The 17,561-nt window shown below is 49.2% G+C and overlaps 4 protein-coding genes across 4 annotated transcripts; 1 reads left to right on the top strand and 3 right to left on the bottom strand.

Moving 5' to 3' along the window:
• Positions 1 to 1,092: 1,092 nt before the first annotated feature.
• Positions 1,093 to 4,117, bottom strand: DPS1_2 (aspartate--tRNA ligase dps1; the record flags this gene model as incomplete). The annotated part of the gene is made up of 3 exons (XM_064899346.1): positions 1,093 to 3,012; positions 3,064 to 3,293; positions 3,340 to 4,117. The coding sequence occupies 3 exons, from the start codon at positions 4,115 to 4,117 to the stop codon at positions 1,093 to 1,095; spliced, it is 2,928 nt and encodes a 975-aa protein (XP_064755303.1).
• A 1,426-nt stretch (positions 4,118 to 5,543) lies between these two features.
• Positions 5,544 to 7,166, top strand: LTR64_005002 (uncharacterized protein; the record flags this gene model as incomplete). The annotated part of the gene is made up of 2 exons (XM_064899345.1): positions 5,544 to 6,080; positions 6,159 to 7,166. The coding sequence occupies 2 exons, from the start codon at positions 5,544 to 5,546 to the stop codon at positions 7,164 to 7,166; spliced, it is 1,545 nt and encodes a 514-aa protein (XP_064755302.1).
• Positions 7,167 to 7,753: 587 nt separating this feature from the next.
• On the bottom strand, positions 7,754 to 12,682 carry LTR64_005001 (uncharacterized protein; the record flags this gene model as incomplete). The annotated part of the gene is made up of 1 exon (XM_064899344.1): positions 7,754 to 12,682. The coding sequence occupies one exon, from the start codon at positions 12,680 to 12,682 to the stop codon at positions 7,754 to 7,756; it is 4,929 nt and encodes a 1,642-aa protein (XP_064755301.1).
• Positions 12,683 to 14,464: 1,782 nt separating this feature from the next.
• Positions 14,465 to 16,327, bottom strand: LTR64_005000 (uncharacterized protein; the record flags this gene model as incomplete). The annotated part of the gene is made up of 1 exon (XM_064899343.1): positions 14,465 to 16,327. One exon carries the CDS (start codon positions 16,325 to 16,327, stop codon positions 14,465 to 14,467), a length of 1,863 nt encoding a protein of 620 aa, XP_064755300.1.
• Positions 16,328 to 17,561: the final 1,234 nt, after the last annotated feature.

Raw genomic sequence — 17,561 nt, 5'->3', positions numbered from 1 at the left:
ACCTTCCAGCTTTCGATCCCTTTATGCCAGCAATGTCAGGACAGGTACAAGTGATGATCCTGCACTACATGCTGGACGCCAAAGGCAGGTACCACATACTGTAGGGAACTGGCCAAGTTTTGTCTACCTTGAATGGCTGCCATGCGATGAAGATCTCGCTATCCTGGACAGGGTCATTGCGAACGCTAATGACCGTTTGGACAATGCTGAAAATACAGCTTCAGATCTATCGTTGCAGAGTTCTTTGCGTTCCGAGCTCGGTGTTCGTCTGCCACTTCACATAAGTCTTTCTGCTCCGCTTATTCTCACCACCAAAAACAAGGACAACTTCGAGCAGGATCTTGTTTCGTCCGTCACGAATTCTGGCGTTTCAGCTTTCAATGTCGTCCCCAAAGGTATCAGGTGGGTCCACAACTCCGACGGGAGCAGATACTTTCTGATTTTGACCTTAGAGAGGCCACACGGAAACGAGCTGCAGAGGCTGTTACATGCTTGTAACAAAATTGCCAAGCAGTACAACCTCGCTGAGCTGTATAGTGAGGGCAATTCGTCCTCTGCGGGCATTCCAGTAACTGCCGCTAGTAAAGAAGCAATGCCGCAGGTGACTACTGTGCCCGAAAAAGAGGATAGGTTTCATATCAGTATTGCATGGACCCTGCAAAGGCTTGACACCGCTTGCGGCCCCGAAACCGCCTCGGCAGGAGGAACTGATGTGCTGCAAATTATCTTCAACAAAGTATTGTTAAAGATCGGTAATAACATTTCGTCTATGCCTCTGCCTTCAGCTGGTGACAAAGTCGTTGGGGAATTTGAGAGAAGAGTCAGGATTTCGTCTCCGAACGTCAAGTGAACATGAAGGTATCAACAAGCCTTTACTGGGATGTCTCACGGATACTGTTCAGTAGGGCTGAATGGCACTAGGAAGCGTCCATAGCTGCTTCTGAAAGTTCGTCGTTCATTCTATATACGTTCGAAGGACACCAATATACGATCTGCGTTACTGCATGCACGACATAATATTAGCCGCAGGCCTCCGACAGTGTGGCTCATCAATTTTCTCGTCTTGTGCCATCGACGTCTTCCAGCAACTTTCTACTCATCCTGAAGATATCGCATGAGCGCTTTGATACCCCTTCCACTAGATCCTAGTCCACCCGGCGGATATGCGATCCATTGTGGCTCGCCAATGGCACCCATCTTCTCTCTGAACTCGCTCTTTCTCACCAGATTGAACTGCTTGACGATCGCATCGTAAGTACCCTGTAACATCTTCAAGCGAGCGCCGCTCAAGTTATGGCCAGGAGTCAGATGGGGTGCGGCACCACCACCAAATGTCACCTTCTCAATACCTGCAGCAGCAGCTTCGGAGAGCGCATGTGTGGTGATGTACTCGATTGTTCCAGATGGAGCGTTCGGGAAGTCGAGAGTATACTTGGCTTGCCAGCCGTGACGAGGTGCAAGTTGAGCAAGTACACCTATACCGCAAATATTGCCGTCTGTGTCCTCGGCGATGTGGTATCGTCTATGTTTTTCATCTCGAAAGAGGTCGATGTTGCTCAAGTGAATCTGTGTACCCTTGCGATTGGCTAGCCAGTCCTTGACACGTGCGTTGGCTCTAGTCTTAATGTCCTCGGGTATTGGCGAGCCAGCCTTGAAATCTATAACCTTGACTCCTAGCTCTTTTGCTCTGCGGATCTTTCGCGCAACCTCAGGATCTGTCTCGGCAGTCTTTTTGGTTGCATCGACCCGTTCTTCCAAAACAGGTGACAAGGTCTTCCATCCTAGCCGTTCGCCAAGCACATCGGCAACCTCCCTACTGACCAAGATCCAGATGGGCTTGAGCTTTGTTTCTCGCTTCAGCCAGGTGAGGAAACGAGAGACGATTGTGTAATATTGTGATTGGTGGCACAGAGGTTCACCTGGTAGAATCGCGTAGCGACCCTCTGGGACATAGGAAACTGCAGCACCAGTGGCTGTATCGCGCCAAATCTTGTAACGTGCGTCTCCCCAAGATGTTGATGTGGCGTCGCCATAATTCGCAATGAGGTCGTAGAGATCTGGCATCACACGTTGATCGGCCGGGACAATATGGCCGCGTTCGCGCGTCCACGTTGGGTTGAGCGTGTCAGCGTCAGGATGAGGAAGCTTCTCGACGACTGGCTTTTGTGGGAAGGACTTGGGATCTCTGTGGAAGAGTGAAGCAAGACGAATGTTGCCCAGTTTGAGAATCAACATGACAATTCGTTCCAACCCAACACCTATACCAGCGTGAGGCGGCGCTGCCCATCTGAAACCTTCCATGTACTCGGCCATGTCTTCCGGGTCGATCCCTACTGCACGCATATTCTCCTCAAGTACAGCTGCATCGTGGATACGCTGCGAGCCGGATATAATTTCCTGGCCACGTACGAAGATATCAAAGGCGTTGGTAAAGCGTGGATCTTCGGGATCAGGCATGGAGTAGAAAGGGCGGGCTGAGCGAGGGAACTTGTCCAATATATAGTAGTCGGTACCGAATTTCTCTTTGATCAACTGCCCGAGGTGGATTTCGTCTCGGGTGCCAAGATCCTCAAGAGGAGACAATTGCTCACCTTCCTCGTTGAGCCAGCCAGAATCATTAAGCAGCTGAATGGCATCTGCGAACTTGATGCGAGGTGTTTGTTCGAGCCAAACAAGGTCTTCTGAGGGGAATTGCTCTTTGATAACCTCAATCTCTCGTCGGAATCTGGTGTATAGGCCTTTGAAGATAGCTTTCAGAACGTCGTCGATAACGTCCATAGCCTCCCAGTAGTGCTCTTCTAGAGCCATTTCGAAATCAAGACCTGTGTATTCTGTCAAGTGACGATGGGTATTAGAGTTTTCAGCACGGAAGACGGCTCCAATCTCGTATACACGTTCGAAGTCACCAGCAATGGCCATTTGTTTGGCCAATTGAGGAGATTGCGCGAGAAATGCATTGCGACCAAAATAGCCGACCTTGAAGACTGAGGCGCCAGATTCGGTAGCAGCGCCCTGTGCGAGTCAGCCTCGTGCTTTCAACACTCTCCTCCCTGTTGAACATACCTGCAATTTGGGAGAATGGATCTCAATAAAGCCTCGCTCGTCAAGCTCATATCTAAACATGTTGCCGACAGCTGCCTGAATGCGGAAGATGGATTGAGACGTTGCAGTACGAAGGTCAATAATCCTGTTGGAAAGACGAGTGCGGTCTGAGATCATGTTCTGTCGGACACCTTCGTACTTGTGTTCTTCGTCTTGGATTTGTAGCTCAGCCTCCTGAACGGAGAATGGAACTGGTGGAATTAGCATTTCAAAGGCACAAATCACCACTGTACATACCCGGCTCTGCTCGCTTTACAATGATATGCAGATGAGTGATTCCGACTTCGAGGTTATGGATGGAGGCAGATTTGATAGGGACAGCAGGTTTCTGGACGATACCTCTTATGCGCATAATGCTGCCAGTGCGGACGTGTTCTGCCCAATGCATCATCAGAGGACCAACTTTTCCAGGTTCCTCGACAAGTACACCCTGGATAGTGGAGATTCGCTGTCTGAGCATAACGAAGGCCAGCTTCGTACCCATGTTACGATGGTGGTGCATCCGGGCACGGAAGATGACTGGGGTGCCAATCATGTCTTCGGTCAGAGTGTCAACGTCTATCCGCTGTTCAGTGTTCCTTGTTGTGGACTGAGACATCGGTAGTTCCCCGTATCGAATTCGCATATCATCAGTCTCTCTTGCACGAGCTTCGTCTAGACGCTGCTTCAAACGCTCTTCTGACTCAGGTTCACCTCTTTCTAGGCTCAGGCGGGCCTTGATTTCCTTCTTCCTTCTCTTCTTCTCCATGCGCTTCGCTGCATTCTTGCTTGTGGCATCATCAATGTGATCGTCGCTATCGGTTTCGCTCGTTTCAGTGCCGGAGGAAGTGTCGTTGTGACGATCAAATTTGTGTAGAATAGCAGCTATAGAGCCTCGCTTGTGGCTAGCAGGACCCGTGACGCCGTTAGCACTTTTATCGGACAGTCCTGTCGGCGTGCGAGAGCCACCTGGACTAGAGGATCTCTTGGGACTATGTTCCGAAAGGACGGTCGATATTCGCTTGAAAGCCGACATTGTGCCGGGCCTTTATTACAGCTGTAACAATGATCTCTAGGAGAGAGGAGTTTGAGCTTCTGCTTGAGTCCTTGAGAATACGATGATATGTGCTTCCCGTCTGCGTCCTCACAGCGCGGGGTCTGACAAGTCTGACAAGTTTGGCATCAGTAGCCCGATAACAAAATTCCAAAACAGTTCGATGTAGTCAATCGCGCACCTGTGCAGGAAGGGTCAACCCAATCTAGTATATTTCAGTGAGAAGTATGAAGCTGGCCCGAGAGGAATAGTTAAAGAGGAGAAGTTCAGGTTTGGGTAATGGGCAGGCAGATGTTCGGGATAATCAGACTCAGAGCTGATCCTATGAACTCTCTAACTTTCCACTCGTTACGCACTACGCGAGCTCACAGCATGTGCTCAGCTAAAGAGGGCATGAAAATTGCATATGATTACATACTTCTTTCACAATTCGGAAGCTGCGGTGGGCATCATCCGCTACTCGTGCGCGACAACGCGCTAGGTGGGGTCATACGAGAGTTTCAACTCTTCATGCCGAGCTCAAAAGCTTGTGTTGATAAAAGTGAGCATAGCTCTTCGCTTTTGACCTCTGCCGACCCGCGCCAACCTGAAAGAGGCAAAATACAAGCACGTAGCTTACTCACCCGCGCATCGAAGACTTACTCAAGAAATTCTGATTGGAGTGGCAGATTATCGTACTTTGGAAAGTCCTTGATAGGCATAATCGCCGCATTCTTTCCTCTCTTTTCAGATAACAACAATTATCGTGTTGCATGTTGCAGTAGAGACAAGAATGACGGTATGGCTATAGTGATTTGTGTCTCGCAAGGTGGGCACCAAAGTCGTAATACGAAATGGACAGGCGCAATCACGTGTAAGCATACGAGTATGTGACAGCGAGGATAGAAGAATGATTGTTAAATCCGGGTACACTGAGACCAATGAAGTCAGCAACAGCACGAAACCTCGACGGTCTTCTAGGGTTTAGGGTTGATGGCTTCAACTTGACGAATTTATTTAGAGTTATGGGGGAAAATGCCTGAGGATGCCTGACAGACGTGACTGCCGCAACTTGATATCAGTGGAGCTGCGGGCTGCGCCTGCTTGACTTGCGGCATTGTCTTTCCACGTTCTCGCCTGAGCACTCAAGGTAATAAGTCGAAGGACAAACCAGTGCACGATTTCGACTCGATGTCTCATCAATATGTCAGCAGCACGAAACCCTCCTACCTAATTCATATACTTGCGCGGTGAAATGGTAAACACAATGCTTGCCACCAATGTCCAGACCGCATAACCTCGTCCTAACACTTCACCACTGGTGTAAACGACCGCCATAAACACCACTCTTCGTCATCGTCAGTGTGTCCTTGGACATCAGTCAACTTCATCAAAGTGTCAGGTGCAGTAATCACACACAACCGTCAAGATGGCCCAAGCAGTTGCTCGAGATTTTGGGGCGGAGATGAACGGTGCGCCAATACAAGAGATCGGACTGAAACCCAGCACCTCGATACCGAAGCCCAAAGTGAACTTCAGTGACGTCTTTCAGAAAGGAGATTCGGAACCAGAACAGCCTGAGAGGCTTCTGATGGACACCATGGCTATGCGACCAAGGTCAATGTCACACCATACACGAAGCACCGAGGTACCATCAAGAGCCTGGCTCAAAGTCCGAGCACAGTTTTGGCGATCTCTCGAGAAACTTGGTATGGTCTTTCATGGCTGGGCTTCACCAAAAGCTCCAAAGCCATCCTTCATTCGCAAGATTGCGACCGACACCATCCCAATAGAGCTCTATTTTTACCTGCCACCTGGATACAAGCAGCAGAAAAAAAATCAGCCGCACAACAAGTTTCCAGTAGTCGTCAACTTTCATGGTGGCGGTTTTACTCTAGGACATGCTACTGATGACAGATACTGGGCCGCCGTGATTCTAAAGCACACCCAAGCAGTATTTATCTCGGTAAATTACAGATTAGCCCCTGAACATCCTTTTCCACAACCTGTCGATGATTGTGTCGAGGCTTTATTGTACCTCCAGAGCCATGCTGAAGATTTGCATATCGATCCCAGCCAGGTAGCAATCTCTGGCTTCTCAGCTGGTGGCAACCTGGCTTTCTCGGTGCCCTTTCGCTTGACCTATCAATACGAGAAACAGCCATCGTCTGAGCACTTACCTCTCGCGCCGCCTCGTAAATCTCAGAGCAATTTTCCAGCCGGCTCCGAGTCGCTTGCACTTAGCAAATTGACCTCATCCGATCGGGAAGAACAGGAACTTGGCCGTCTAGCTCCACTTCCAGATACGAATAACATACCAACCATCACACAAACATCACCATGGTCATCCACCACAGACCTTGACCAGACTAAAACTAATACCTCAACCTATACTCCACAGTCCTCGAAAACGAACCTCTTGAACCTGCCAGGACCACGTTCGAAACTTATTCGTACCATTACCACAGCCTCCTATCGTTCAAGGCACGACATTCGCCTCGACCAAAACCACGCCAGCAGATCTCGTTCACAATCTCCCGACTCGGCTCCTCGTCTCCGTATCGTGTCTGTCGTAGCTTGGTATCCCTTACTAGATTGGACATCCTCTCGTGAAGAGAAGAAACGCCAGTCCAGAAACCCGAAAAAGACCCTCCCAAGAGTCTTCACCGACCTCTTCGACTTCTCATACCTACCGGCTCCCGACTCAGCAGGCCATCACTGCAGTCCGTACGCATCTCCAGCCCTGGCGCCGGACAATATGATCATTGACGGTCTACCACAGCGAATGCAGATTTGGCTCTGCGAATGGGACATGCTACTCGCTGAGGGCGAGCTGTTCAGAGATAGACTCAAGAGCCTCGGAAAAGACGTAGAGAGCGAGACGATCGAGGGAGTACCGCATGGATGGGATAAAAGTCCAAATCCCTTTCGAGATCAAAAGAGCATAAACTTGTTGTACGAGCGGGCTGCTGGATATCTGCGGCATGTCTTCAGTGAGGCTGATAGACGCGCCACGGTTGGTGAGGGTATCGGTCTTGGTGGTTTACGGTAAACTTATATACATACTCACGCAGTGGTCGGCAAAAGTGAGCCCTCGAATCTGTACCGAATTCGTTACTCTACCCAATCCACCCACTTTAGCTGTCTGATATTGACGAGACTTATACGGTCGTATAGCGCTTAAGCTAAGCTATCGAACGGTATATATTACAGAGTATCCGAGGTAGTATTGATAGAATGGTTGGCGTTTTGAGAAAAAGAGTGAGAGTGTGATGGGTCGCTTTTGCCGACCACCGCGTGACACTATGAGCGAATTATATATAATGACAACGAGGCAATGTGCATACCTATCATTCGATTGCAAACTCGTCATTCACTTACCCATCACTAACCGTTTCGACGTAAGAAGTATCCAAGTTTTGTCGTAAAAATGACCGATACCGGCAGTAACACGACCACATGTCAGATTTGGTTAACACAGGGTTAGAGCATTCTGCCAACGTTCTAAGGGGGTATCTAAAAGGAAAAGGCAAGTACTAACGATCTCACAGTAGCGACGACACTGCGCTGATAAGAAAAGCAAAGTTCGCCCGTCACTTCACTTTGCAATTTCGTGTCTGACACAACCTGCCCAAACACTCAATGTCCATTACCAGCAACGACGTCACCCTCCTCATCCTCCTCCTCCTCCTCCTCCTGAAAACACCCCTGATCAATCTTCAATATCCACTCCGCTTTGGCCCTCTCAGTCCTCGCAGCAAACAAAAACGTATTCTGCTCGCCATAAACAGCAAAGACATGGCCTAATCCATGAGCTAGATCCGTGCTTCCGGTCCTTCTATGCCCCTTGTTCTTGTTGGGTCGTGGTGTACCGCTTGCGTCAGATTCGTAATCGTCGGCGCCTGTGGGAATGCCGCCAAGCAAGCGCTTGAAGTCTGGGTCGTGGTCGATGCGTGCTCGGCTGAGGTTGATGGCGTTGATTCCGTCGCCGTCTGGTACGGAGTGGATGTGGAGGTAGGGTGGTCGAAGATCGACGAAACGACGTTTCCATTGCATGGTGGCTTGGGAGTGTTGGTCGGGTAGAGTCTCGGAAGGCATGAGTACATATCCTGACTTCAGGGAGATGGGATTCTTTGCGTGGTGAGTTACTGTCGCTGCATAGCGCTGTTTTCTTTCAGCTTGTTGTGCTCGGATGGTTGCTATTGCAGCTGGTTTTGAGGCTTCGTTGTCGTCGAAGATGGGATTTGACATGTCTGAGGTACGCTTTTGCCAAAGGGCAACATATCGGGCTATCTTTGCATTTGTTTCTGTTGTAGCTTCGTGGCTTGTCTCATTGATAGACGAAAGCTGTGCTCGGGTCTTGCGAGACGATGACATGTTTAGCTTGCGTCCATAGGCGGCTTTCACAGTATCAATGTCTTCCAACTGTCGACGTTTGCGACGTGCTGTGATGTAGTCCTTGACAAGCGAGATACCTCTTGGAGTCCATGACCCAAGCAGTTCTTCACCATTAATATAGTCCTTCGATGTGTCAAGTCGCCACAGATCTGCCGCCCTTTTGGCACTCAAAGGGCTGATTGCAACAGAGAAGATACCATCAGAACTTCGTGTGATACGTTGTTGGTTCCAGAAAGACTTAAGGATGTTCTGTGGTCTTAGATAAGACCGGCTTTGGACTTGTAAGAATTGGTCAATGTTGAAGGTCATAGGTTCCTCCAACCTGGAAGATATAACATCCCAGCTGACTGTAATTTTGACCTTGTGCAGTTCGTTCGTTGCCCGATCCAAGGCGAGCGATTTATGCAACGAGCTATCCCACTGTCCCACGAAGGTGATGTTTGAAGTACCATCTGCATTGTCCCGAATCATTGGCTCTTGTATTTGCTTCAACATAATTTCTGGCGTCGTTGTGCTTGCGTCCGTGACTCGACCATTGCTGTCGATAAGATGTACACCACTGACACGCAAGTTCTTGATATCGTCCCATGGCAAGGAGTCAGACAGGCTGTAGGTCAGACTGACGGAAATTCTCCTTTGAAGTCCTTGTTGCAGTTGATGTATTCCAGGTTCCGAGTCGCTGACTTGAAGTGCTTCAACAGGTAGGTATTGCCCACTTTCTGCGAGCTCAAGTACTTGTACCTTTGCAAAGACATCATGCCGCTCTTCGACGCTAAATTCGGACTCTGGCAACCTTGAACTCGTTGTTTGGACGGGTGGATGCTCGGCCATTTCTCTCAATTCGTCCCAGCTAATGAGCTTGTCGAGGTGCATGCTACTGACTCTTGCATAGATCACTATCTTCAGCATGCTAGATTTCTCACTTGATTGAGGTACACTAAGCCCATGAATACTCTCAAAACGGATTGGTCCATCGCCGAAGCCTGAGACAGGTGAACTAGTAGCGACATTCTCCTCTTGTGATCCGGAGACAAACATCTGCACGTGTAGCTCTGATCCTTCGTGTTCAGCAAAGCCAGCCAAATCGCGTAGCACGATATTGAATTTTACCATTCCAAGTGGTGCTTCCATGACCGAAGGCTCTATTGACAAACGTAGTCGTCCAAGTGTTTGCCGTGAGAACGGGGATGTAACATCAAGCGAGAAATCCTGGACACGAGTCTCGAAAGCTGCTGCGAGAGGTATGCTACAATCGCCAAGAAGCGAATAACTTGGTCCATTTTCGTCTGTAAATGGGTTGCTTACCCTGAAGTGCTGCAAATAGTCGGGTTGATCTTTGTACTGGAGCATCTGCCTCATTTTCAGTAAGCGCGCGTTCAGCTTGTCTAGCGACCACATCCGGATCACATTGTTCTTAAGGTCAATAACTCTGACAGCGAGACATGGCTTTCGTGCTTCCGAAAGCTTATGGTCATCATCATCTGATATGTCACTCAAAATGAGATCATACGACGAGACTTTTTCCTGACCGAGATCAAGGACTGCGAACTGGAACGAGACATCTTGACCAAGTAGTCTCGCGATGACTTGAGCCTCTTTGATTAGGCCAGAGTGGCGTAACACAGATTCTGCGATATGCACATAATTGCGCTGTCGCCACGCTTCGACCACGACCCGAGCAGTAGCCCTTTCTTCTTTAGACAATTCTGCTAGCACTACAGGCTGCTTGCTGGCTTGTAGAGAGGCGGCCTTGATTTGGATTTCATATTCTTCTTTCTGTCGACGAAGCTCCTCCTGGAATTCTCGTTTAGTCCTTTCCAGTTCTTGTCGAACCATGTCAGCTTGCTTTTGTTGTGCTTGGTTATCCTCCGATGGCGATTGTGGCTGTGACGGGTCACTGACTTCAACAGCTTGGTGCTTGAGTTCTTGCTCTACAGCGTTGGAACTTGTCCTCGATGGCGTCTCTGGTATCTGATGAGGCATCGTTAATGCAGTATCCATTGAGTAGTCCTCATCTATCGTGCCTTCTGACATGAACTTGTCCTTTATCAAGAAAGAGCTCATATCGTCAGATGAATCGTCATGTTCGAACAATCTGCTCTCTGGCCGACCTCTTCGTTCCTCTCTGGCCTTCAAAATGTTCTCGTACAAATTGTCCAGCTGCTCGTCTGTCATCTGATTGATCTTAGGGTCAATACCGAGTAAAGCATTCGCTGCCTCTCTTCTGGCAAAAGCCCAGTCTGCGTCTGCAGGCATAGGACTCTCCGCTCGGCTCGAGTCTTCCCAGATAGAAGTTGTCGAACTGATACTTCGCTCGTGTCCTGGCCTAAACGGCATGGGTGAGCCTAATTGGCTTGCAGTCACAGAGTGTCGCAATAGACTCTGATTCTGCTCGACTCGCTCAGCCTTAGCTTCGAGAGGATTATTGAACCTGAAGATGTGGAAGTCACCCAGGATGATACGATTTCCTGACCGCAGTCTCTTAGGCTTATCGACACGAACACCGTTCACCATGATAGCTGCACCTTCATTGGGAATTATGCTGACAATGTTGTCTGCATTTTCAAGCTTGCAATGATGCTCAAGAATCCTGCTACCATTTAACCTGATTTCAGAGCTATTGCTTGACTCGACATTGCCAACAGTCGTGATTCCAGGTTTCAGATTATACACAAGACATTCTGCTAGAAGAGGATCGTCGCTCAAATTTACCAGATGAGGCATCTTCTTGGGTGTACTCATTCCGACGTTGCCCTTTTCAATGCTTATGCCGAGCTCTTCGAGAGCAGCTTCTCGCTCTTTGTGAATCTCTTCTGTTCTAAGCAGCTTCTCTTCCCATGTCTGGTTCACGTCTTTGTACAGCTTCTCACTCTGCGACAACTGATCCATGATGTCGGCCTTGCTGACTTTCTTAATTGTACCGTCTGCCTGAGTGATACTTACTAGTTGCTGGTCTAAAGGAGTGCCTTCTGGATATGTTTCCATGGGCGTACCTGCAATACCACCGCCTCCACCTAGCTTGGAACGAAGTTGAGCAAGCTCTTCCTTTAGTTCTCTTATCATGCGAGCATTAGGATCCTCATTGACAACCGCATGGTTCTTGATTCGCTTGGCAGAGTCAGCATACCTGAGTGTGCTCAGTGTTTCCTCGAAATTGATGTCAGCAGGAGATATAGCTGCGATCATGGCAGTCATGCTGTTGCCACCTAGAGAATCTTTGAGCAGCCAGGTAAGCACCGAGTCTCGATAGGGAACTTTGACACTCTTTTTCCCACTCGAGAGATCGGCAAGTGCTGCGATGACACGGCCGAGAGTACTCAAGGATCGATTGATCTCAGCACCCTCTTTCAATCGAGCGCCAGTAGCACCTGTCGAAGTTGCTCGTTCAGAACCAGCCAGATCAACCAGACTTATTTTAGCCACTTTCTCACTGTCCATGTTGGTCTCGACATCGTGGCGCTTCTGTGTCAAGGTCAGAGTGAAGACAGCATGTGAACGTGAGCTCGTCTCGTTCATGTTAGTCGCAGCTACTGTCCTTGCTTTATTGCCCTCGTCCATCAGGTTCTCAATCTCTGGAAAGGATTGTACAGCTAGCTTTGCCAGATCTTCGACATAAGGGCCAGTACTTGGATGTTCCCTAACTCTTAAATTACCTTTGCTGGCAGGGTTGAGTAGATCTCGAACTCTTTCATTGTAGATTTCGAGGTAACTAACCTCAACAGTGTACTTGATATTTCGATCGGCAGATTGAATGTTCTCGATTTTCTCAAACATGTTCTTGCAAATGCGCGGAATGACCCCAATCTCCTCTCCATAACCCATCATACTGTAGGATTTGCCAGAGCCAGTTTGGCCATATGCAAATATACAATTGTTGTAGCCTTGGAATGCATTGTCCAATAGAGGCACACCCAGATCAGCGAAGACATTCTCTTGACCAGCATAATGTGGGTCGTCGCGATTGAAGGACCAGTATGACTTGTCGTATTTGAACGTCTTTGAGCCCTCAGCAACAGCTTTGTTTCTATGGGCAGCATCGGTCGGTGGAGTAAGCACAGTCTGAGCATCTTTCATATGCACAATACATTGCGCATTGCGGTCTTTCTCCCTAGTGTTGAAAGGACGTACACGGACGACCACCTTGATATTGCCGCCGCCCGTGGGAGCCATCTTAGCCACGCCGATGCTACCGTGAGGTATACTGTATCATAGCACCTTCGACGTCAAAATAGGAGGATAGGTTCGGGGTCTGATCGTTTTCTAGAGGTACCACGGTTGTATGCTCGGTATTGAGGTTGGGTATTCCAGGTCGTGTGTATTGATTACTCGTTGTGCTTACTGCAGACAACCACTGTGGGACGTGAATGGGTATAGTATCCTGATTTCACGCGGCATTGAATCGTGTCGAGTTCACGACCCAGCAGAGTTGAGTCTGAGAAGTTCCACCGTCCGGGAGCAGCCTCCCGAAGGTGCATAAATTAGGGGGTGGGGTTAGCAGTCGCAGGTTCCTGAACGTGGTTGCTGGGCTTCACTAGTGCCCGGAGAAAGTTGCGTCACAGGCACAACCAAAGCAACAACGTCGCATCTCTGTCGCTCTTGCATTCTCATAGCAGAAGATTCGTGTACTGCAATTACAAAGAAGGAAACAATGTTGTATACCTTTCGTGCAGGTCACTGCCGAAAGGTGTACTGACAATGCATGTATCGTGAGGACGGGCTATTCCTAACATACAGATGTAAGTCAGTGCACGTCCGTGCAGAGTGAAATGAACGATCGATGGACTACCAAGAACGGTCGCACAAGCAGGCGTGGATTATTTGTAGACGGAGTGTGGCACTGCGACTGTGAAATTCGACTTCCAGCTGAGAAATTCCAGGTGAAGAATGGAGGGAAGAACCACGGCAGATGGTTCTTTACTTGCCAGAAGCCGCAATCAAAAAGGTGCAAGTTTTTTCTGTGGTCCGACGATGCAAAGATACGCGAGGAGGCGGCTGTCTTGAGTAATAGCAGAACCGAGCCTGGCGCTGAAGGTGGGCTGGAAGTGGGTGAAGGTGTGAAATTGAGAAGCGTCTATGATGCACCCCAGACTCCAAAGCGACAGACGGAGATCTCGCCGCCGCTTACTCCTGTAAGTAAGCCTAGGATATCATCCAAGCTCGAACAAAAGCCAGGACCTAGCAGTTTTCATACACCTGACGCATTCGAGGATAACTTCGACTGGTCCTCAAGCGATGAACAGCACTTAGCTCATCTTGCTGATAGCCTCAATTCTGCCCACAATCCGACCACCGACGATGACGATGAATCCCCACGCAAGGTGGTGAAGACATCTCAGCACTCTTCTCCCAGTAAACGCAGCTATACTGAGATGAAGACAGCGGCATCCTCCACAGTCAGCAGTAGCAGTACCTGGCTTATCGACGACGCTGACCATTTTGTTACCCCTACTACCTCCACCAGATCTGCGAATAGGTCGGGTATGATCTCCCCAGATCTGACCCCTGCCCATGTTAGTCGGCGTCTGTTCCCCGCCCCTGTTCAGGACGATTCCAAGATCTACGAAAGACACTCAGCACTCGCCCTTGAAGCACTCTCGATCTTGTCGCCTGTGCGATCCGTATTGGGTGCTGACATCGAGCAGAAACTGATGTCACTACTCAATAGACATGAATTGCGTAGTCAGGGCATAAGCAAGGGCAGAGACATCGCCCGATCAGCTATTGAGTCCAAGAACAAGAAGATCACAGATTTACAGCAGCAAATAACGATACTGGAAGCCGAAAGAGAAACAACTAGATCAGTCATTCAGCACCTCAAGAACGACATAGCGACAAGTCCGAGGAGGCCTAGACGACCACGAGATATGAATAGACCATCAGACGGAGGCTGAGACGATTGCCAAGTCGAATACCAGGTCAGATATTCAGGACTCCCAGTGTGATGATACACGTCTACCTTCTAGGTAACCACCTCATACCTAAGCCTCTCTTCTCCCCAGCCAGAATGTTATACACGTCCATCTCCAGAGTCAATTTCGGAGTGCTATCCTCCATTAATGCGTCTAACCTCCTGTTCAGCGCATCATCGCTTTCCGGTATTTGGACATCCGGTGGTGCACCAACGACAGGTATCATCCTCCGGACAATCTCCATCCTGTGCTTACTGAACAGTGTTGCCAGAATCGCCACGAACTCGACCTGAGCCATTTTCTGGCCGGGGCACACCCTTGGTCCAGCTGACCACGGAAGATAAGTTCCTTTAGGTGGCTGAAAGACTGGAGTTGCAGAATCAGAAGAGTTGATCCATCTGCTCGGTCGGTATTTCTGCTCGTCGGCTTTGATCCCGTCTTCATCATCAGCAGCTGCCTTGCGCTCCAACGGTGTCATATTCAAGTGTCGCCAAACGGCAGGATCTCGGTGAAGCATTACGTTGTTCACGTACACAGTAGTGTTGGCTGGTACGGTGAACGTACCACAAGATGCCGTTGTGACTGTCACAGGTGTTCGTGTCATCTTAGTAATATGAATGATCGCTGGAAAAAGACGAAGAGTCTCGAGCATGACCGCTAGTGTGCGATGTGCTTTCGGAAAGATTGACGTATAGTCGAAGTCGGCTGCAGGATGAGAAGGCAAAAGGGCGTCTAACTCCTCGAAGAGCCAGTCCTGCCATCGTGGATGTCGTGCCAAAAAGAGCAAGGAGTAGGCTATAGTGTTCGCTGTTGTGTCGAATCCTGCAGCTGTGAAGATATAAAGATTGCCCATGAGCTCTCCATCGCTCAATGCTGGTCCTTTTCTCCCTTTCTCAACATCGCCTTCGTTCAATTCTGAAGCAGCTATCAATGCACTCATGACGTTGTTTCTGGCCTGACCGGTTTCCGCGGTGTGCTGCTTCTCCTTTGCTAATGCAGCACGGGTGTGTATTGGAAATTCGACCTTGGCTTGTCCCAAATCATTCAGCCATTTCGATCCCGGGAGGAAACTTGGATAGTTACGAAGGAATCTTGTCGGCAAGACGGTGAAGCCCGCAGCGTTCTCGTTGACAATCTTAACAGCGTCAATGTAACTCATACCCATCCCCGTTTTCACCTTGTCGCCATCAACGAGATCCTTTCCACCATCAAAGTCCTGCCTATTGCCCATACCAGCTGCATAAAGCACATGGATAGTAACTCTCTTAATCATATCGAACATCTGATTCGTCGCGCCTTGCTCAGGCTTACCATTCAGTGAAGCCAACAACGCCCTCGTCTGCCTCACACTCTCATTCCACACCAGCGGACTCACCCTCTCCGTCACAGCACCAGCCACAATCCTCCGATGCCTAGCCCAATTCGCGCCATCCGACGTCAAGACATTATCCCCAAACACATTCATAACCACACTCGCCATATCAAACTGCACAAACTCCCCCGGTCGACTCGTCACCTCCCTCGCAATCTCCGCGTCCCATGTCCACAACTCCAGCCTCCCGCCAGTAACCAATAAATACGTCTTGCCCTTGCCCAACAATTTCGGGTTCGCTTGAACTTGAGGGACCACATACTCTGTAAACGGCTGGTCTTTCTGGAAGAATTCCAGGCCGTAGATTAGGAGAGCGACGCGGTTGTATAGCCAGGTGGGCAGGTAGCGCTTGTAGGAGAGGCGGCCCAATGGCCCCATGATCACCCAAACGACATGGTTTTGTGGAAAGAGGGGGAAGTGGACTGTGGGAAAGCCGATTTTACGAGCGACGACGATATTGGTGATATAGCGGAAGAGGTGGTAGAGGAAGTAGATGCCTCCGATTAGGAGGGGGTAGTAGAGTATGCCGAGCATTGTTACGGGAGGTTGTGTTGTTGATACTGGTTGATAGGTAGCCTGATTGTGACTGTTGCTTCCTGGTCTTATCGCTGTTCGAGTGATATTGCTTGAGTCAGTCGGATGGTATAGGCGAGGAATCACAGGCTACTATATACAATGCATGGCTGAAGAATAACGATGGAGCATGGCTTTATCGCACATATATGCAGTTTGAATTATGTCCTGCCTACAAGGCAGCATTTCGAAGACCTTTCTCAAACCGTGTTCTGAACGAGCGATCCCTGCAATAATTCGCCAATCCAGGCCTGAAACACCTGTTAACGAGCTCATGTATTGGCGAGTCAGGAAGGCTCGAGACCAATACAACATTTAATTGGCGAACGAAGAGAGTGGGTCGATCAAAGGCTTGGTTTCTTGGTCTTTGAAGACGGGGTTTGGGAGGCCTTAAAATGATTTTCTTGCGTATATCTGTAACACTGAGACTAAGAGTAGGTGTACGAAGCGTGTCAAACGAGAAGCTTCTTAAAATAGGCTGATGTACGTGAGATTAGCGGGAGCAACCATCACCTAGTGATGCACCATTGACGATGAGTCGTGGGCAACTCGCTCTTTGTCCACAACCAATCAAGCAGACTCGAGCATGGAAACGTCCCATCTTGAGAACCGCTCACTTCGACGATGCTTTACTTGCAATAGTTATATTTCTTTCACGATCTCGAAGGCAGCAGACTCCCTCGATACCATCGCTGTTAGGTAAGAGTTGTGATTATCTGGGTGTGATTGGAGACAGCAGCCTAGACCTCGGAAAAGTACCAAGCCCATTTCTTTCCGAAAGATTCCTTAACACGGCTAACATCCACGAATCATCGCGTCTGCGTCATTGACAGACGACTCTGAGTACCAAGCGACGAGAATAAGGTGAGGAGTGCTCCGTCAATGTGAAACAATGACTTCTTTCCAATTTCAGTTGCTGTCGTTCTTTGTGTATGTTATCGTTGAGGGACTGCAAGTGCAAAACCTGAAGAAATACCCATTGAGCGATTAGGAATTGGAAAGATTACTGTGAAAGATTACCCGAGGTCAAGATGAGGTACCAAACCATCCGACTCACGAAGTTTTACAAGGAGCCCGCAAACGAACAGAGAAATGGAAGCAATAGCGCACGTTTGTCGTCTTCAGCGTCGAGCATCACGTCGTCCACGACAAATCGTTCGCTACTGGGGAGTGCGTCGAGTGTCACCTCTTCGAG

The sequence above is a fragment of the Lithohypha guttulata genome, assembly GCF_036872675.1.
Source record: "Lithohypha guttulata strain CCFEE 5908 chromosome Unknown scaffold_3, whole genome shotgun sequence".
NCBI lineage: Eukaryota > Fungi > Ascomycota > Eurotiomycetes > Chaetothyriales > Trichomeriaceae > Lithohypha > Lithohypha guttulata.
Note: the sequence above shows the minus strand (reverse complement) of the source record. Positions and strands in the feature narration are given on the sequence as shown.